The sequence below is a fragment of the Crotalus tigris genome, unplaced genomic scaffold (assembly GCF_016545835.1).
Source record: "Crotalus tigris isolate CLP2741 ecotype Arizona unplaced genomic scaffold, ASM1654583v1 scf7180000019140.412113, whole genome shotgun sequence".
NCBI lineage: Eukaryota > Metazoa > Chordata > Lepidosauria > Squamata > Viperidae > Crotalus > Crotalus tigris.
The window spans coordinates 134,725-156,499 of NW_024097398.1; the positions used below are offsets into that span (position 1 = coordinate 134,725).

A 21,775-nucleotide genomic window follows, 5' to 3' on the forward strand; every position below is an offset into this window, starting at 1 on the left:
GGCTGGGGAATCTGGTACCTTTCAGGCGTTCTTCTTGGGTTGTGCCTTTCGTCGGCTCAGACACACAGCTGCAATGTGCCCTTGTTTGCCGCATGCCCGGCAGGTAGCGGAGCGGAACTTGCAGTCGGTTCTCCTGTGGCGACCTCCACAGCCGATGCACTTGAGCGGAGCCGAAGAGCTTCCCTTCTGGTTCTCTTCCTTCGCGGGGTGTAGACGGTCGACTTCCTCGTCCGGATCCTCCTCGGAGTTTCGTCGGACGTCTTCCTGGTGCACGGACGCACCCTCTGCACTGTTTCTGATCGGCCGCATGTTTTTTGATGGCGCCGCCTGCTGCTTCTTCTGCGGTGACTTCCCTTAAGGCGTCTTGGAAGGATAATTCTTCCTTGGCAAAAAGTCTCTGTTGTAGCTCTCGATGCCTTAGCCCGCACACGAATCGGTCCCTCAGTCGTTCCTCGAGGTCCTTGAACTCGCAGGGCTTGGCGGCCTTCCGTAGCGCGGCGATGTATTCCTTGGCTGTTTCACCGGACCGTTGATCCCTCTGCTCGAAGGTGTGGCGCCATGAGATAACGGACACCTTGGGGTGGAAGTGCTCTTTCAGCAGCTTCTTCAGGTCTGCGTAGCTTACAGACTCTACTGGAACAGGTGCTACAAGATTTTCTGCGATTTCGAAGGCGTCTTGGCCGCAAACGCAAAGCAGGGTGGCCGCCTTCAAGCTATCTTCCCTCACTTGATTTGCCTTGAAGTAGTTCTCCATTCTGGATACGTAGGACTCCCACCGCTCTGGATGTGAGACGTCGAATTCCGAAAGCCTTCCGATTTTCGCCATCTTCGGATCTTCAGGAGACGGGTCTATCAGCCAGCCTACCCCCGAATGCGCACCGGATTGGCGGGCAGCTGCCGAGTCGACGCCGTTCCTCTTCCGCCGCTCAGGACTCCTTGGGTAAGCTTACACTTTTTCCTTTCCAGGTAGTGCAAGGCATCCCACCTTCGTCGCCAGTGTTGCGTCCTTGGCGGGAAAACAGACACGAGAAGCAGCTGGAGTTCTCAGTTTCTTTTATTCAGCGTTCAGCTTACAGGAAGATGGCTTCAGCCTCGCCCAAACGCCTCGCAGCCTCTTATATAGGCAACTCCCGGGTAAATGGGTTACTTTTCCCGCGCCAGCACCCGCGCATGCGCCCGGCGCTGGCGACAGCCTGTCTGGTCCCGGGCAGCTTTGCACCTGCCCGGGACTGCCTGCAAACGCCCGAGCCGTTTGCAAAGGCTCGGGACATAACAAAGACTATGTCAGGTCCCCAAAGAAAATAATTGTTTCCCTATGCTTATTCCTGAACCTGTAACTTTTCTTTAGGAGGGGAGAAGCCTTGGGGATGCTTTGCACTGTCTTGCTATTGTGCCCTTCCCCCAGGGGATGGAATGTATCACCCTTATCTGAGAGATGGTTGTGCTTGGAGCCAGAAAAAAATGAAAGTGAGAAAGACCTTGAAAGAATGCAAACCCAGTTACCAAAACACTTTGTCACCTGTGGATTGGCTGGAATTCAAATGAACACTGGGCCTCTAGGGAGATGAGTATTGAATATTGCTTTTATTATATTGCTTTCATGGTTTTTTCCTCAGACCTCACCTTGTTTTCCCTGCTATCAGTAGCCCCTAATAAAAGTTCCTTTTGAGACACTGCCTATTTCAAGAGTTTTGCTTTCTTGGGTGGCTTAGCTGAGGTAGGTTTTTAAATAAGGCGAGGTCTCATAGTGCCCAGCCAGGAGAGGCAGCTATCCTACCAAGGTGGTTGCAACCAATGTGCCCCTTCCTAACAACAAAATGGAAGAGGGTGAAATGGAGAGTTGGAGCACAGAGGCTCCCCTGGGCCTGCAGGGCAGAGGGTCGAGCTCTGACTCTATCAACCGATGATCTGGGGCAGCAAAGAGTGACTACAAGAATGAATCCTTGGTAAGTGAGTTAATTGATCCCATAACGGTGCCCTTAGAATTGTTCATAGTGGACATCAGTAAGAAAGTAAAGTTAGAAGCTTTACTGGACTCGGGATGCACCCTCTGCTTAATCAGCCCAAAGCTGGTAGGGAAGTTGGGAATACCCCTCAGGAGACTCAAGATCCTGATCACCTTTTGCCAGCTCAATAGGTCAGTAACGGGAGGGGGCTGCCAATTTTGCCACCAGACCCTTGCAAATCTCCATGGGAGACCACTCAGAAATTTTGGAGTGGTATGGAGTGGCCATTAGTACTGGGCCTAGCGTGGCTAAAGAACTAGAACCCCATGGTAAATTGGAGGGGGATACCTAAAATTCCTGAAGAAGAGGGCCCCTCCCCCATTCAGAGAAAAGAGCAGGAGGCATGGACTACAATGTGAATTAGCTTCTGCCCTCAGCAAGCAGGAGCTGCAGAGCCTCCCACTGGAATACAGGGACTTAGCTAAAGTGTTCAGCAAGCAAAGATTGGATGAGCTCCTGCCCCATTGACCCACAGACTGTGCCACTGAAATTGTCCCAGGGTGAAACTCCCAAAGCCAAAAATGTACTCCATGATCCCTAGGAAACTGAATGGACTTCACAAGTTCATTGACAAAAATTTGGTGCAGGGGTTTATCCAGCCCGCCAGACCCTGGTGGCTGCCCCTGTGCTATTCAGAGAAAAAAAGGATGGGTCACTTCATCTCTGTGTTGATTTTAGGAATCTGAACGCAGTGTGTGTGGAAAATATGTACCCCCTCCCCCTAATGAGGTACATGCTAGCGCACCTGTCAAAAGGGAAAATTTTCTCTAAACGAGACTTGGAGAAGTTGTATCAAATAAGGATACATGAGGGGGATGAATGGAACACCGCTTTCAACTGCCCCATAGGCTGTTTCCAATTCAAGGTGCTACCTTTTGGACTACAGGGGTGCCTGCTATGTTTATGCAACTAATCAATGAGGTCCTTCATAAGCACCTGTATGAGGTTATGACATCTTAATCTATACTGAGACTAAGGCAGAGCACATTAAACTAGTCAGAGTGGTTTTAAATAAATTGTGTTCTGCTAAATTATATACCAAGCTCTCAAAGTGTGAGTTCCACAAAGACCACATCTCAAGCAAAGAGGTGGAGATGGATCCAGAGAAAGTGCGAGCCATGCTGGTGTAGGCTCCCCCTCGCCTAGGAAGCAATTACAGAACTTCTTAGGCTTTGCAAATTTTTACCGGCAGTTTATTCCTTCATTCGCATCAAATGCACTCCCCATCACAAACCTCCTAAAAACCAAAGGTGAGGACAAACCCAAACCCAGCCATCCACTGAAATGGACAGGGGAGTGTCAAGCAGCATTTGAGAAACTAAAGACACTTTTCTTGGCAGAGCTGATACTGAAGTACCCGGACTTGGAGCAAGCTTTTGTTATTCAGGCTGACACTAGTGATGTGGCCGTGGCAGCGGTTCTCCACCAGAGAAATGAGGAGGGCCAATGTCCTATGTTTACACCTCTAGAAAACTGTCTGAGCAGTGGTGGGCAACCTAGGAGAAGGAAGCTTATGCTGTGCAATGGGTCTTCCTGACCTGGAGGCATTTTCTAGACGGGAGTAAAATATCATTTCAGGTGTGGACTGATCACAAGAATTTTGAAGCTGTGAAAACCCCTAAGCAAGCAAGATGGTCTCAGCATTTCTACTGATTCAATTTTACAATTCATTACTTTCCTGGGGGAAGAATTTCCTGGCAAATATTGTCTAGGATACCACAATACAATAGTACTAAATTGGAAGTAACTAAACCATTCCTAACTCCTAAACAGTTAGCAGCACCTGTCACTACTCAAGCACAAACAAAGGTGAAGGTGTTAATAGATCCGACAGTGGCCCAGAGTTTAAGAAAACGCTGGAAGCCAATGAGTGGTTTCAAAGCCATAAGAACCTGTGTCTAATAAAAGATGATCTGGCCTGGGTTGGGGAGAAAATATACATTCCAGCAGCTCTAAGGCTGAGAGTAATGCAAGCTGGGCATGATTCGAAAATTGTTGGACATTCTGGGTTTATCAAAACCCTACATCTCCTTAAAAGGCAATTTTGGTGGCCTTCTTTGAAAAAGGACATAGAAAGCTACATAGCTAGCTGCCTCACATGTGCTGCAGCTAAGAGGAGGCAAGGAAAAGTGCCAGGACTATTGCAGCTGGTGGCGAGCCCTTCAGCTCCCTGGAGAGAGATATTATTTATTTATTCCTGAAAGTGCTGGAAATATAATCATTTGGGTGGTTAGGGACCTGTTCTCCATGCAGGCCCACTTTATCCCGTGCCCAAAGACCCCAATGGCCAAAATGCTGGCTAAACTTTTTGTGCAGTACATCTACTGGTTTCATGGTGCCCCACAACGTATAATTTCAGACAGGGGGATTCAATTCACCTCCATGTTCTGGGGAGCCTTTTTCGACCTCTTGGGTTCTAGTCAAGGGTTATCATTTAGTCATCATCCTCAAACAAATGGCGTGGGGGTTCAGAATGATTTAACTCAGTTCTAGAACAGTATCTCAGATGCTTTATCAACTATCAACAGGACAACTGATCTGTAGCCTTTTGCTGAAGTTGCTTATAATAATGCTATGCATTTCAGTACTGGTTATATCCCTTTTCAGGTTGTGAACAGACAGACATTTGTTCCCATACCAGAATTACCAGCTAAGGAATCTAATATTCTATCCTTGCAAGAATGGATCAAACAGTTGCAAAATACCTGGCCGGTAGTACAAGGCCAGAGAAGTATATAAGGCTCAGGCTGATTAAAAAAGGGTAGAGCAGAAACCTTTTGTGGTTGGAGATAAGATGTACCTCTCTACTAGATACTTGCAACCTTTACAACTTTCTAGAAAATTGGGTCCTAGTTTGTTAGACCTTTCCCTATCAAACACGTTATTAACCTGGTGGCTGTTGAATTACAGCTCTCTAAGGGCCTAAGACAAATTCATCCTGTCTTTCATTGTAGCCTACTCAAACCTGAGATCACCTCCAATCTTAAGCCCTGGGCTCCCCTGACACCTACGCCCATATTGGTTGAGGGCGAACAACACTTCGAACTGTGAGACATTTTAGACTCCTGTGAACATCATGGGTCCACTCAGTACTTAGTAGTTTGGAAAAATCTCCCATCCACTCACATGAGTGGGTATACAAAAAACATATTAATGATCCTAGGTTACATAATTTTTTTCACATTAAGTATACTAATAAGCCTGATTAATGCTATTGCTTTGCTTATTTTCTTCCCCTTCCCTCTTTAGTGTTATTGCAGGTGGATTATTTTTCTTTTAGGGGGTTTGTATGTCAGGTCCCCAAAGAAAATTAGTGTTTCCCTATGCCTATGCCTATTCCAGAACCTGTAACTTTTCTTTGTGGCCTGCCATTCTGTTGGGAGGGGGGAATACCTTGGGGATGTTTTGAACTGTCTTGCTATTGTGCCCTTCCCCCAGGGGATGGAATGCATCACCCTTATCTGAAAGACGGTTATGCTTGGAGCCAGAAGGAAACAAAAGTGAGAGAGACCTTGAAAGAACACATCAAAGAACCCAGTTAATAAAACACTGTGCCACCTGTGGATTGGCTGGAATTCAAATGAACACTGGAACTCTGGGGAGAGGAGTATTGAATATTGCTTTTATTATATTGCTTTCATGGGTTTTTCCTCAGATTTGCCTTGTTTTCCCTGCTATCAGTAGCCCCTAATAAAAAATAGACATGCCTATTTCAAGAGTTCTGCTTTTTTGGGTTGCTTAGCTGAAGTAGGCCCTTACAGACTGGCTAATTCTTCTATTGGTGACTCAGCCTGGCAACCACTATTTCTTCCTGGAAAGAATATATTCTTGTGGATCATATGTTTTTCTGAATAAAATACTGATGAAGAGATCTCCAGTTTAAATTTCTATTTAAAGTTCATTTGTAGATATCAATCTGTCTTGCAGAATCATTTAGAGAGCCTTTTATTGCACCTGTGTACTTATTTTTATATAGCTATGATGTTTAGGCAAATATATTAATATAAAGACTATATCCTGACATTATTTATGGCGCTTGAATCAATCAGTAACGTATCTAATTTCTTTCTTTTCCTTCTTATGACAAAAAACATTTATTTTAAATGGCCTACATGTCTTCATGAATTTCAAATGCGGCAACTAATAACAAGAAGCTGAAATGAAAAGTACAAAACTGTGCTATTATAATCACAAAGGGATACAAGACATTGAAACAGAAAGAAAATATAGACACCAAGATGTTTTTTTCAACAGCAATCTTGTATTGCATAAAATATTCCATTTCAGTTTTTCAGATAAAAATAACTTTTACTGCTTATTTGGGTAATATCACTACCAGCCACCTCCATTTTTTTACAAACCATTGAAATTTATGTCATATATAGCTTTCCACTATTTGACAAAGTAGACCACAACTTGCTGCTTAGTAAGGTAGAAAAAGGTGGGATAGACAACATCACCACCAGATAGCTGGCTGACAAATCATACTCAACGAGTGATCCTTAATGGTACTACTTGGAGAGAAGTGAGCAGTGGGATACCACAAAGCTCCGCCTTAGGCCCAGTACTCTTTAATATCTTCATCTGCAATCTCATTAAAAGAGCTGAGGTGGCGCAGCAGTTAGAGTGCAGTACTGCAGGCCACTTTAGCTGACTGTGTTCAGCAGGTCAGCGGTTCAAATCTCACCGGCTCAAGGTTGACTCAGCCTTCCATCCTTCCAGGGTAGGTAAAATGAGGACCCAGATTGTTGGGGGCAATGTAAATATATATATATACATTGCTTACTGGTGTACACCGCTTAGAGAGTGCTTGCACTTAAAGCGGTATATAAGTCTCATAAATAAATAAATAAATAAATAAATTAAAATCTCCGATTATACAGAAACCATCTCCCTCTATATCACTCAGCTTATTATGAAGGTTTTTTAAAAAGGATACTTGAGCTCCATTTGGGGCATATATTGCAACAATTATTATATATTTTTTTTATTCAGCTTAGCCTCAACCATCAAGACCCTTCCCTCTTTATCGTTATAGATTTGTTTCGAAATTATCTTCTGCTTAACATACAGAACTACTCCTCTTTTTTTTTCGTCTAGTGAAACATATAGCCTACCTAATTTAGGTTGTTCTAATACAGCGGTTCTCAACCTGTGGGTCGCGACCCTTTTGGAGGTCGCACGAGCCTTTCACAGGGGTTGCCTAAGACCATCGGAAAACACATATTTCCGATGGTCTTAGGCAGGGCTTGTCAACCACCTTCTCTCCCCCCCCCCTCCGCTCCACCTCGTTTGTGGAAAATATGCTGCTTGGCAGCAGTCTGCACGAACTCCACCAAATGAGCGCATGAAGAGCGCAGGTGCAGAGCAAGGCCCTGCCCTCCCCAGAGACTCATTGTGCAGCAACCAGATTGACTTCTTCTCATGCACACAGGTCAGTGAAAGGGAGGCTGCTGCAGCACCCAACTCCTGCGCCCATCAGCTGGTGACCCCTGAACTTGTGTCAGCTGACGCAAGAGGGAGGGAAGGAGGAAGGGACTCTTCCTCCTCTCCTAAGCTTCAAAGCACGATCAGCTTCCCAAGGGCTCCACAATCCTCATGAAAACGGGGGAGGGGGGAGAAGCAAAGGGGGCGAGAAAGCTTGCGGCGGGCTCGAAGCAGCACCTGCCAGCGTTGGTGATGAGAAATTCCCCAGAAACCCAGGGAAGGGGTGGAGAAAAGGAGCCCCCTTTGGGAGAAAACTGCCACCTTCTTCTCCTTGGCTTTGTGCTCTTCTGTTTCTTGGCAGCCGGGCTGTCAAGCCTCTCCTGGCTGGAACTTCCTTTCCTTTCCTCCCTCTTAGTCTCTTCCTCCTTCCCTCCCTCTCCCATTGTCCCTTCCTTCCTTCATTCCTTCCTTCGTTCGTTCCTTCCTTCCTTCCTTCCTTTCCTTTGCCTTCCTCTTTGTTCCTCCTTCCCTCCCTCTCCCCCTTGTCCCTTCCTTCTTTCCTTCCTTCCTTCCTTTCGCCTCCCTCTTTGTCCCTCCTTCCCTCCCTCTCCCCCTTGTCCCCCCTCCCTCCTTCCCTTCCTTCCTTCCTTCCCTCTTGTCCAGGATCGGGCAAGCCTCTACAGCTGATCTGTACTTCTGCAGCTGTAGCTGCTCTCCTTGGCTCCTGCCCAGCAAACTTGCTCACTAGAAAACATGCGCTTGCTAATTTAGCAGAAGCATGAATCAGCTGTAGCCTGGCGCTGATCCTGGAGCTTCTGCTAACTTAGCAAGCGGCATGCCATTCGGCAAAGCTGAGCAAGTGAGCTGAGTGGAGCTCTCCTGTCTCTGCCTGTGCAAAGGCAGGTTTGCTGGCAGCAAAGCCCCCAGCCACACTGGCAGCCTATCCCACTCCCTTTGTCCCTTCCTGGGCAGGGGGGGGGAGGAAGGAAGGGACAAAGAGGGAGGGAAGTAAGGAACAATGAGAAAGGGAAGGAAGGGAGAAACAATGGAAGGGAGGAACGGAGGGGAGGAAGGGACAAAGAGGGAAGGAAGGAAAGAAGGTAGGAAGGAAGGAAGGGAGGGAGGAAGGAAGGAAGGAAGGAAGGAAGGAAGGAAGGAAGGAAGGAAGGAAGGGACAAGGGGAGAGAGGGAGGGAAGGAGGAAGAGACTAAGAGGGAGAGGAAGGAAAGGAAGAAAAGAAGGGACAATGGGAGAGAGGGAGGGAAGGAGGAAGAGACTAAGAAGGAGGTGAAGGAAAGGAAGAAAAGAAGGAAGGAAGGGACAATGGGAGAGAGGGAGGGAAGGAGGAAGAGACTAAGAAGGTGAAGGAAAGGAAGGAAAGAAGGAAGGAAGGGACAATGGGAGAGAGGGAGGGAAGGAGGAAGAGACTAAGGGACAGGAAGGAAAGGAAGGAAAGGACAATGGGAGAAGATAGGAAGGAGGAAGAGACTAAGAAGGAGGTGAAGGAAAGGAAGGAAAGAAGGAAGGGACAATGGGAGAGAGGGAGGGAAGGAGGAAGAGATTAAGAAGGAGGTGAGGGAAAGGAAGGAAAGAAGGAAGGGACAATGGGAGAGAGGGAGGGAAGGAGGAAGAGACTAAGGGACAGGAAGGAAAGGAAGGAAAGGATAATGGGAGAAGGTAGGAAGGAGGAAGAGACTAAGAAGGAGGTGAAGGAAAGGAAGGAAAGAAGGAAGGAAGGGACAATGGGAGAAGGTGGGAAGGAGGAAGAGACTAAGAAGGAGGTGAAGGAAAGGAAGGAAAGAAGGAAGGAAGGGACAATGGGAGAGAGGGAGGGAAGGAGGAGGAGACTAGGAGGGGAAGGAAAGGAAGGAAGGAAGAAAGAAAGGGACAATGGGAGAGGGTGTGAAGGAGGAAGAGACTAAGAAGGAGGTGAAGGAAAGGAAGGAAAGGAAGGAAGAGACAATGGGAGAGAGGGGGGAAGGAGGAAGAGACTAAGAAGGTGAAGAAAAGGAAGGAAAGAAGGAAGGAAGGAAAGGACAATGGGAGAGAAGTAGGGAAGGAGGAAGAAACTAAGCAGAGGTGAAGGAAAGGAAGGAAGGAAGGAAGGAAGGAAGGAAGGAAGGAAGGAAGGAAGGAAGGAAGGAAGGGACAAGGGGAGAGAGGGAGGGAAGGAGGAAGAGACTAAGGGAGGGGAAGGAAAGGAAGGAAGGAAAGAAGGAAGGAACAATGGGAGAGAGGGAGGGAAGGAGGAAAAGACTAAGAGGGAGGTGAAGGAAAGGAAGAAAAGAAGGAAGGAAGGGACAAGGGGAGAGAAGGGAGGGAAGGAAAGCAGGCACCCACCCTAGTCCCATCCCAGAGACCCACAGATTCCCCCCCCACAGGCACTCTGCAACCTGAGTGATCAGCTGGCCACGCCCCCTGGCCATTGATCACGTGACCCTTGGACACTGTGAACATCATAAGTATGAATCAGTTGTCAAGCATCCAAATGTAAATCACATGACCCTGGGGATGCTGCAACAATCATAAAAGTGAAAAATGATCATAATTCGCTTTTTCAGTGCTGTTGTAACTTCAAACAGTCACTAAGCGAATTGTTGTAAGCCGAGGACTACGTACTTTCCCATTTTTTCCTTTTTTTTGGTCAAATTTTTGATATCCCTCTGGCCAGCTGGATGGGGTGTTGGGGGTCACCACCATATGAGGAACTGTATTAAAGGGTCGCGGCATTAGGAAGGTTGAGAACCACTGTTCTAATAGATATTCTTGATCATTTTTTATGTGAACCTCCTGTAAGGTGATAATGTCCGCATTTAGTTTAATAAGCTTACTGAAAACTTTCCTACGCTTTACTGGTGCATTCAACCCTCTAATATTTGTTGACTAAATCTTACTGTCAGAATCCAATTATATTTCATCTTTAATTATCAAACATAGAAACTCCCAATTCTGCCTTCTCTGGATTCTGCCATAAGAGGGAGAAAAGGGGGAGAGCAAAGGGGCTTTATGGCCCTCACTTCCTTCAGCACACTTCAAAGGACTGAATGTGTGTTTATTGTGGCCTCTAAGCTTTAACATATCAAAGAAGAGTAATTGCCTTTCATGTAGTTATCTGAAGTCTCCATCCAGACGGAAGAAGAAAGGGGATGGAATTGTGATACTTGAAACTATCACTGGAAGGGGGGTTGATTGGGTGGGACTACTGGGGAACCCCTTAAAACCTTGAATGGGAGAGCTTGAACCCCAAGTCCTGTCTAGCATGCCTGCAACCATTTTCTCTTAATAAAGGATTCCTGTTGGAAGAACTATTCCAAGAGTTCTGTCTTCTTAAGATGCAAAGTGGGGTGGGTCCTTACATTAGACAGGACTTGCAAAATTAATCCACCTGGAAGGTAGACCCTTGCCGGGGGATTTTGCAAAAATTTACCATGTCAGACAACGAAGCAAGAGAGGGAGAAAACTCCCTGGAAAGAGAGCCGCTGACCCAGTTGGAACCTTGCCAGATGTTGGGATCCGAGAGGCCAGATTTCTCAGAAGAAGAAGTGGTGGAGACACAGGACCACAAGCCTCGCTGGTCGATGGGCGTTGGAAAGAAAAGCGAGTGGGGAAAGGAATCAAGAAAAGTGACCCTGAGACGGGGACCAAGCAACCAGAATGGAAGCAGGAGATGGAGAAATCCCTGCACGCAAGTGAAGAGGGAGGAAGCTGTATGCCGTACTCAGACTGGATCCTAGAGAGAGCTATTGACCTGATGAAGAGAACTCTCAGCTCCCTAGGAGAGGAGATTCCTGAGCCCTACGCCCGCCCCAGTTCCTGGAGCCACAAAGGGAGAGACACCGAGGGGGACGTGGAACCTGCAACCCCAGGGACATTTACTGATCCAGGAGCTCCCACCCCCTACCGGACCCAAGATGGAAATCTGGACGGAAGACACTACCACCCACAATGGAGGCACCGATCCATTCCAAGACGTCCACCGTTGGAGGTGAAATTCAAAGGGGAGCCAACACGCTTGGGGTTTTTCCTAACCCAAGTCCTCAGCTACATGGAGGAATATGGGCAGGACATCCCCAGCGACAAAGCCCGCATCCGGATCGTGCAATCTGCCCTGGATGGACCAGCTGCAGATTGGGTGGTGAACCTGCATGACTCCAATGCCCCAGAACTCAGTAACTTCAACCGTTTCATGTCCTCTTTGAGAAGACGATTTGAAGACCCCCTGGCTGATCGCAAAGCCCGTGAAAGAATAACAACGATGAGGCAGGGCAAACGCCCAGTGGCTGAGTATACACAAGAATTCCGAGCCATTGCCAGCAAACTGAATTGGCCAGAAGACATCCTCCTTGGCCGTTTCAAAGACGGACTAAACTATGATCTATATGATGCTTGCCTGCCCCGAGGAGACCCACATCGACTTGAGGAATGGTACGTCTTGGCAGAGGAAGCAGAGATCGACATATTGAAGAGGCATCGCCGAGGAAAACAATGGAGCCGCCCCCCGCCTGAGCTGACACACCAACCGGTGAAATCATCGGATACAGCCAAGAAGCAGATGGGGTGTTTCAAGTGCGGAAGAGAAGGGCATCGAGCTGTAGAATGCCGCTCAAAGGCCCCCCAGCACAACCCAGACAGATCCCCAATCAACAAACCCAGAGGGTATTCAGCTAAGCCAAAAGAAACAGCCATGAAAATGATGGAAATTGCAGAAAACCCCACCTCTGCTCACCAAGGGGAAAGAACTCCAGCCTACACCACAGGGACGGTGGATGCCTCAGATGACAGCTCGGAAGGCGAACCCCTGGTAAGTGGACGCATCACACCCATCTTCAAAACAGTGACTATATTAATCCCCCCCATGCCCGAAGCTGTGAAGGTGAAAGCCTTAATAGACTCTGGCTGCACCCGCTGCCTCATTAGCCCAACACTAGTGGGGAATCTGGGCATCCCATCCAGGAGACTGGAACAACCAATCTCATTTGGCCAGCTAGATGGATCCATAGCAGGGGGGGTGCCAGCTACCCTAGCCACTCTGCCAATACACCTCTCCCTGGGCAACCATGAAGAGGACTTAACGTTTGTGGTGACCCCAGGTATGGAATGCCCAATGATTCTAGGGATGGAATGGTTGAAAAAATGGAACCCTGGGTAAATTGGAGGACGACAGAAATCAAATTCCCGAAGGGGGACCCTATGGACTTAAAACCCCAAGAGAGGCTACCAGAATCAAGAATAGAAAAAGCATCCATAGGAGAGGAAAAAAGATTAACAGAAATACCAGAGGAATATAGGGACCTTGCTGAAGTCTTCAGTGAGGAGAGGGCGAATGAGCTTCCCCCCCACCGACCCACAGACTGTACCATTGAATTCAAGCCTGGGGCAAAACTCCCGAAGCCCAGATTATACTCCATGAGCCCAAAGGAGAAGGAGGAAATGGAAAGATTTATAAAAAAAAACCTGGAGAGAGGTTTCATTGAACCAGCTAAGCCTAAAGTGGCTGCCCCGGTCCTTTTTAGAGAGAAGAAGGATGGCTCTTTACGTTTATGCGTGGATTATAGGGCCCTGAACACAATCAGTGAAAGCAACCTATACCCGCTGCCCCTCATGAAAGACATGCTGTCACACCTATCGAAAGGGAAAATTTTTTCTAAACTAGACTTAAGGGAAGCTTACTATCGCGTGAGAATCAAGGAAGGGGACGAATGGAAGACTGCATTTAACTGCCCCATGGGGTGCTATCAATTCAAAGTCTTGCCATTTGGATTACAAGGGGGCCCTGCAGTCTTTATGCAATTAATCAATGACGTTCTAAGGGAGCACCTGTTTAAGGGGGTCCTTGTTTACTTGGACGACATTCTTATCTTTACCGAAACAAAAGAAGAACACGTCAAATTTGTCAGAGCGGTTTTAAAGAAGCTGCGAGCCGCTACCTATATGCCAAACTCTCAAAATGCGAATTCCACCAGGAAAGGATAGACTACCTAGGCTATCGCATATCCCCACAGGGCATTGAAATGGACCCAGAGAAGGTCAGAGCAGTATTAGAATGGGCACCACCCCGCACAAGAAAGCAACTACAAAGTTTCCTGGGCTTTGCAAATTTTTACCGCCAATTCATCCCCTCATTTGCACAGATAGCCTTGCCCCTCACCAACTTACTAAAAACGAAGGGAACATCCTCAGTAAAACCTAGCCAGCCACTAACATGGACAATGGAGTGCCAAGCAGCGTTTGAGAGACTAAAGAGACTTTTTTCTGCCGAACCAGTACTAAGGCACCCAGATATGGACAAGCCCTTCATAATACAGGCAGATGCAAGTGATGTGGCACTGGGGGCTGTGCTATTACAAGAAAATAATGATGCAGTATTGCAACCCTGTGCATATACATCCAAGAAACTCACGGAAACAGAACAGCGCTGGCCCGTATGGAAGAAGGAGGCTTATGGGATACGTTGGGCATTACTCACGTGGTGACAGTTCCTGGAAGGCACAAAAATCCCCTTCCAGGTATGGACTGAATACCACAAAAATTTAGTAAGCCTGAAAACTTTGCAGGAAACTCAATCCCGTTTGAATCCCGCTGGTCTCCAGCATTTTTCATCCAACCAATTCCAAGTTTAAGCTCAACATTTTACCAGGAAGAAAGAACTTCTCTGGCAGATCACACTATCTCGCATGACCCCAATTAAGCAGCGCACGAACCACAGACTCTAGACCAATAATGGCAGAATCACAACTGGCAGCGCCAGTAACCACAAGAACCCAAGCCAAAATAAAACCACAACTGGACAGCCAAACTGGGATTGAATTCAGAAAAAGTTTGGAAACAGATGATTGGTTCCAGAAAAACAAACATGTGTGCACAATGAGAGACGGATTGCCTTGGGTAGGGGAAAAGTTATATATACCAACAACTCAAAGACTAACTTTCATGCAACTTTGCCATGACACAAATCAGCAGGGCATTTTGGATTTGTAAAAACTTTACACTTAATTAAACGGCAATTTTGGTGGCCATCAATAAAAAAGGACATAGAAAGTTATGTTGCCAGCTGCCCAACCTGTGCATCAGCAAAGAGGTTGCAAGGGAAATCGCCAGGGCTGTTACAACCAGTGGCAAGTCCCTCAGCCCCCTGGAGGGAAATAGCCATGGATTTTATAGTGGAATTGCCTGAAAGCAATGGGAATACTGTTATCTGGACAGTCACGGACCTATTTTCCAAACAGGTGCACTTTATCCCTTGCCAAAAAATTCCCACTGCAAAGGCCTTAGCCAAACTTTTTATCCAGCACATTTACAGATTGCACGGGGCACCCCAACGCATCATCTCTGATAGGGGAGTGCAATTTACGTCTACATTTTGGAAGGAATTTTTATCCCTCTTAGGGACCACTCAGGGACTGACATCTAGCCATCACCCTCAGACAGATGGACAAGCGGAACGCTGCCAGTCGGTACTTGAGCAATATTTGAGATGTTTTTTAAATTTCCAACAGAGTGATTGGACGGACTTACTTCCTTTTTCAGAAGTTGCCTACAATAATGCAGTCCACTCCAGCACAGGCTACACTCCTTTTCAAATAGCCAACGGCCAAAGTTTCAACCCTATGCCAGAGTTAACCCCAAAAGAACCAACGATCCCTTCACTGAAAGAATGGATGGAAAGCCTACAAAACACCTGGCCAATAGTCAGAAAATCACTAGATGAAGCTAGGCGGGCATACAAAGCACAAGCCGATAAAAAAAGGGTTGAGCCTACACCATTCATTATAGGAGAAATGGTGTACTTATCTACAAAATACCTAAAGTCCCTACAGCCCTGTAAAAAACTTGGACCAAAATATATAGGACCTTTTCCAATTAAAAGGATCATAAATCCAGTAACAGTAGAATTAGAATTACCCAAAAACCTCAGGCAAATACACCCAATTTTTCATTGCAGCTTGCTGAAAAGAGAGCATCAGTCACCTCTACGGCCAAAAATCCCCCCCCCACCACCTCCAATCATGGTGGAGGGGGAACAACACTTCGAAATAAAAGAGATCCTTGACTCTAGGAGATATCGTGGAACAACTCAGTACCTAGTTGCCTGGAAACACCTCCCTGCCTCACAAAATGAGTGGGTCCATAAACGTCACGTCAGAGCCCCGAAGCTATTGAAGAAGTTTCACACAGAGTATCCTAACAAGCCTAACTAAATTTTTTACTTGTGTTTTCTTTCAGGTGGATCTCTCTTATTGTTAAGAGGGGCCGGATGTCAGAATCCAATTATATTTCATCTTTAATTATCAAACATAGAAACTCCCAATTCTGCCTTCTCTGGATTCTGCCATAAGAGGGAGAAAAGGGGGAGAGCAAAGGGGCTTTATGGCCCTCACTTCCTTCAGCACACTTCAAAGGACTGAATGTGTGTTTATTGTGGCCTCTAAGCTTTAACATATCAAAGAAGAGTAATTGCCTTTCATGTAGTTATCTGAAGTCTCCATCCAGACGGAAGAAGAAAGGGGATGGAATTGTGATACTTGAAACTATCACTGGAAGGGGGGTTGATTGGGTGGGACTACTGGGGAACCCCTTAAAACCTTGAATGGGAGAGCTTGAACCCCAAGTCCTGTCTAGCATGCCTGCAACCATTTTCTCTTAATAAAGGATTCCTGTTGGAAGAACTATTCCAAGAGTTCTGTCTTCTTAAGATGCAAAGTGGGGTGGGTCCTTACACTTACACTCCTCTCCCATTGTCCTGTTTTTGTCGTGTCTTTGTGCTTCTAGTAATTCTTATTTCCTTCACCTCTTCTGAGCTTCTCCTCTGTTGTTCTAGCCTATCTTGACCTCTTCTCCCTCTCACTTCCTCCATGCTTTGCTCTGTCCCTCTTTTCTCCAACATTCGTTCAATATCTCTTCTTTTTTCAACCACAACTCTTTCTTCTCCGAGATCCCTCAGGTCTTCCTCTGAAACACAATATTGCCTGTAAAAGTCTTCCACTTTCTCTACTGTATCCAATCTAAACCTCTTCTCTTGCCAAGTCACAATAAGCCCCTCTGGTGTTAACCATCTAAAATTTACATTGCTTTGATGTAGCCTGGACGTCAGGAAGAGGTAGTTCTTTCGGAGGTCTCTCATCTTTTTTGGTATCTGTTTTAATACAATAATTTGTTTCCCTCCGTATTCTAACTGTTCATCACGTGTTCTATATAACAATTCATCTCTAATTTTCTTTTTTATAAACTTTACATGGACCTCTCTGGGAAGGTTATGTCATCTCCCATAGTTTATCTGCACCCTGTATGTCTCGTCCATTCCAGCAATCATCTCTTCTTTGTCAATCCTGCCAACAAACCCGCCATCTTGTCTGGAAGATCTTCTCCTCTTTCCTCAATAACATTTTGGAATCTAATATATTGGGTCACCTTCTCTGCTTCCAGTAACATCACCGCTGTCATTAACTCTTTATTAGCCTCAGTTAAGTTTTTGTCCATCTCTTCCACCTTCTTTTCTTCATTATCCAATCTTTGCTCTACTGCCAGCAACTTTTGTTCATTTTTTGCGATTTGCTGCTGAAAAGCTTCAAATCTTCCGTCCATTGCCTAAATCTTCTCTCTAATTTCTCCAATAACATTCCTAACTACTTCTAGTTCCATTTTGATTTCCTCATGGTTCTTCATCATGACTTCCTGGATTGCCTGCATCATTGCCTGCAATTCTTTGAGTGGATTGGAACATTCTCTTTGAAGCATGTCATCTAACGATCTTTGGCTCATAGGGCTGGAACCTTGTGCTACATTTTTCTTCCCCCATCAATCTTAGCTAAATTTGGATTAAATAAACTTTCCCACCACTTACTCTTCTTCCAAATTATCCACGTTCCACTTTCCTCTTTTTGTTCTTCCACTTTTTCCCCCTTTACGTTATTCCCCTTCCAGATGTTTAAACAATATCGCTGGTATATTCCATCTATGTAATTCTATCAATATAATGCTAATGCAAGTACAAGTTCTAACAGTTCAATCTCAGCTGTTAACTTTAAGCTTTCCCAGCATTTTCCTTTTTTCTTTATATAATCCAATAAACCCTTCAATCTCTCTTTAATATCCTTTCTCTTTTCTTCTTTCTTCTGTCTCACACCATACCATTCTATACATCCATATAGTCACCTGCTATCTCCTCAGCAACACTTTCCAAAGTTATCAGTCTCTATATCATTCCAGTTTCTTCTGTCATGCAATCTCTATCTCTTTCCGGGGAGAAGAAAAAAACACTAAAAGAAAGAGATCAGACACCTTTCCGCCAGCCAATCCACTCAGCAGACAAAGGCAAAAGCCCTAGGCCATAAGACAAAGTTCTTAGCTTAAATGAAGGTTAATTCCTGTCCTTTTGTGTGGTTTTTAAAATGCCAGGTCTTTTATCAGTGCAGTCTGGCTCCTCCACATCAGACCCTTCCAGGTGTTCTTCCTGCCACTTTCACTAGCCGCTGTCTTTCCACTCCTTCAGCTTCTCTTTTTCCAGGCTTCCCCTTTCTGCATTCTCTTTTGCTGCGTTTTACCAAAACCGCTCACAAAGCTTTGGGAAAAGTCAATTTAGTCAATCCAATTTACTGTCGTTCCACTATTTCCTCGCTTACTCCATCCAGCTGTCAGCTTCAGTGGCCATTTTTGGTCATCTTCTTCCCAATCTGCTCAGTACCAGGTTTATCTGCTACGCTTTGCCAGTCACCACCGATGGCAGAGCAGCAGATTGCTCACATCTTCCATTGCCCCCACGAGGCTTCTTTCGGCTCAGATGAGCCCCACGGAACTAGGATGAGCATTTGGCGGTGCCGGAGAAACCATTCACACCGCCGCCCACTCTGACAGCTGGCTCCACTCCCCCTCTTTAATATCTTCATAAATGACTTAGATGAGGGAATAGAAGGGGAACTCATCAAATATGCAGATGACACTAAACTGGCAGGAATAGCCAAGATCCCAGAAGACAAGCTCAGGATTCAAAAATATCTTGACAAACTTGAACAATGGGCCCTAATCAACAAAATGAATTTTATTGTGGAGAAAAGCAAAGTTTTACATTCAGGAAGGAAAAATCAAAGGTACAAGTCCAGATTAGGTGAGACCTGGCTCAAAAACAACAACTGTAAGAGGGACCTTGGAGTCCTAGAGGATGATAATTTGACTATGAGCCAGCCAAAAAAGTTAATACAATCCTGGGTTGTAAACAGAGGCATAGAATCAAGATCATATGAAGTATTGGTACTGCTTTATAAAACCCTAGTAAGATCACACCTGGAATACTGCAACCAGTTTTGGTCACCATACTACAAAAAAGATTTTGAGACCTTGGAAAAAGTTCAGAAAAGAGTAACTAAAATGAGACTAAAACTTGAAGAATGGCTGCAGGACTTGGGCTTGCCAGTCTAAAGAAAAGAAGAAACAGCGGTGACATGATAGGAATATTCCACTATTTGAGGGGCTGCCACAAAGAAGAGGGCATCAAACTATTCTCCAAAGCACCAGAGGGCAGGACAAGAAACAACTGTTGGAAACTATCCAAGAAAGAAGCAACCTGAAATTAAGGAGAAACTTCCTAACAATGAGGACAATTAACAAGTGGAACAGTTTTCCTTCAGAAATTGTGAGTGCTCCATCACTGGAGGTTTTTAAGAAGAGACTAGACAGTCACTTATGTGAAATGGTACATTCACTTATCTCAAATGCTTGAGCAGGGGGTTGGACTAAAAGAAATCCAAGGTCCCTTCCAGATTTATTGTATTGTATTGCATTGCATTGCATTGCATTCTATTCTATTCTATTCTATTCTATTCTATTCTATTCTATTCTATTCTATTCTATTCTATTCTATTCTATTCTATACTAACTACACAATGTAAACATTTACATCATGTAGCCAAATTACACATTATATACATACAATTACAAGCACCAGCTTATTAATATAATCTTGATGGGAAAAAAGGCGAACCAATATAAAACAGCCTAGCAAAGTCAAGCACTGGCTACTATGTCTGATAGTTTTAAAAATTGTTGAAAATTTAATGAACAAGAAAGACTACATTTCCCCAGTCCATTTCCTGGTGTATATCACTCATTAAGATGATCAAAGTAGTCCTAGTCTTTGCTGAGAGCCCCAAAGAAAGGAATACGGATGATTAGCAAATTCCAATTATATCTAGAGATATGAGGCCACTCCCTTTTAAAGCAGTTTGTGTGGCTGACCAATACATTTTTCCAGGACTTCCAGATAAAAAGGAAGTTTTTTTAAAAAAAATAATAATGTTGTGAATGCATAATCTCCTTTAAGCAGAAAGAGACATAACCTTTATTCAAGAAAGAATTAATAAATATATTAACTAGGGCCAGTCCTCATCTTGCCAATTTAGCAAACCATTGAATTCATTATGACCTCTTCTACTTTCCATGATCTCTGTTCAGAGAGGAAACCAATCTATGTTTCAAGTCATATAATAAAGAGAGGGTCATATTTGCCATAGGGAACATAAACTTCTAATCTGCTCTTAGTCGAATTACATAATTAATCAAGATAAGAAGTCCAACCCCTGAAATTGTTTCAGCTAGCTCTGATAATAATATTTTAGGCAATGATGTGATGATACACATAGACTTTTTCTACTGTTCTAGTCACTTGGTTCTACCAGAATGCACTAGTGGGTACATGATCCTATAAGCTGTCTCAGTTCATGAACATTGCCCATAGAATCCTTCTGGATCACTTTCAAGAGGAGTTTGGGATACTGTTTTATGATTATTACACTTCTATATCAGCAGGCATTTCCAGTCAATTGTCATGAGGGACAGTGGTCAAACCCCTGAAACATTACATTCACAGGAAAGCTCATTCTCTGGTTTAAGTGGATGCCAGCAGCATCCACTTTTATGCAAGGTGGATGGATTCAGTTACAGCTCCTATGGGAAGACCAAATCTTCTCTCTAAATTTAGAATAGAATAGAATAGAATAGAATAGAATAGAATAGAATAGAATAGAATAGAATAGAATAGAATAGAACTGGAAGGGATCTTGGAGGTCTTCTAGTCCAGCCCCCTGCTCAAGCAGGAGAACCATCTCAGGCAAGTGACTGTCCAGCCTCTTCTTAAAAATCTCCAGTAATGGAGCGCCCACAATTTCTGGAAACAAGCTGTTCCACTGATTAATTTAGTAGTTTGATTTCGTTTAATTTTGATTTAAGCCTCTACATCAAATAAGTAAATATAATATCTCTTTAGTGGAAGCTCAAGAATAGGTCATTTTTTTTTCTTTTGTCTTCTGAGGTTAATGAATTTCTGTAAATAGGAATGTTTGGAAAATATTGAGATACTTCTTGGAATTATGTATTACTGACTGCTTTACTGTCATGAATAAAAATATTAATCCATCTGACTTCCAAATATTTGGAATACTTTTTATACTGTATCTGGAACCTGGGACAATTATCTCATTACCCTCAGCAAGTTTCCAATGTAACTTAACTGTTCAAATCACTATTGCTATTGCAAAGAGATTACTGTTATTATACTTCAGCACATAAATTTATAACTTAAAACCCAGAGCTAAATAACTTTATTCAGAAAAACATGATACCTACTTTGGAGTAATCAAGTTCCTGGGGTGCAGAATCAGATAGGGCTTGTGCAAGAGCATTCACTATACTGACTGGAGGAGATGAAGGCAAGGGCTGCACAGGTTCTTGCTGCAAAGGACTCTTTGGTTTTGAAGGTAGCCGGCCTCTTCTTCCTTTTAAACTGTCAGTACGGACAACTAGTCAAGGAATAAAAACAAAAACACAATCAAGCTTGAAAGGGACTATGACAAATTTCTACAGGAACCTATTACAATAACACTGCACAATCACTTTCAAATAATAAAATCAAACAACAAAAGTGTTTATCTTTTTATACATTCATATTATTACTAACAGGTTTCACTTCATTTACATAAATGGATGTTATTGGGAAAAAACCAATAGAAATAATTTAACAACATCATTCATCTTAATTGTAACATCTTATATGAGTTTTTTATAATAGAAGCTATATATATATTTGATTTCCATATACTTCCATAAATTAGAAAGACTCTAAGACATTTGCAATTAAACATAATATTTGAGCTAATATATAGTAAAATTTAATACATGCATCTTATGGTTACATGAATGTAGAAGCAACATAGTTATAGGTTTTCTTCAGGGATAGTTTGCATTAATGATTTCAATTAACTATAATATTAAGTAATCAAAAATTCAGTTGATGAATTAAAACATCAATAGATATACAATCTGAGCTATTGCAGGATATGTATAAATATAATTAA

At 44.2% G+C, this 21,775-nt stretch overlaps 1 protein-coding gene across 10 annotated transcripts in view; it reads right to left on the bottom strand.

The window, feature by feature from the left end:
* The window catches only part of NR4A3 (nuclear receptor subfamily 4 group A member 3), a 56,318-nt gene that overhangs the window by 24,926 nt on the left and 9,617 nt on the right, over window positions 1–21,775 (bottom strand). For all 10 annotated transcript variants that reach the window (XM_039359883.1, XM_039359880.1, XM_039359881.1 and 7 more), the window contains one exon: window positions 21,048–21,220. In XM_039359883.1, coding sequence (XP_039215817.1) covers window positions 21,048–21,220 — 173 coding nt within the window. The remainder of the gene's footprint in view (window positions 1–21,047; window positions 21,221–21,775) is intronic.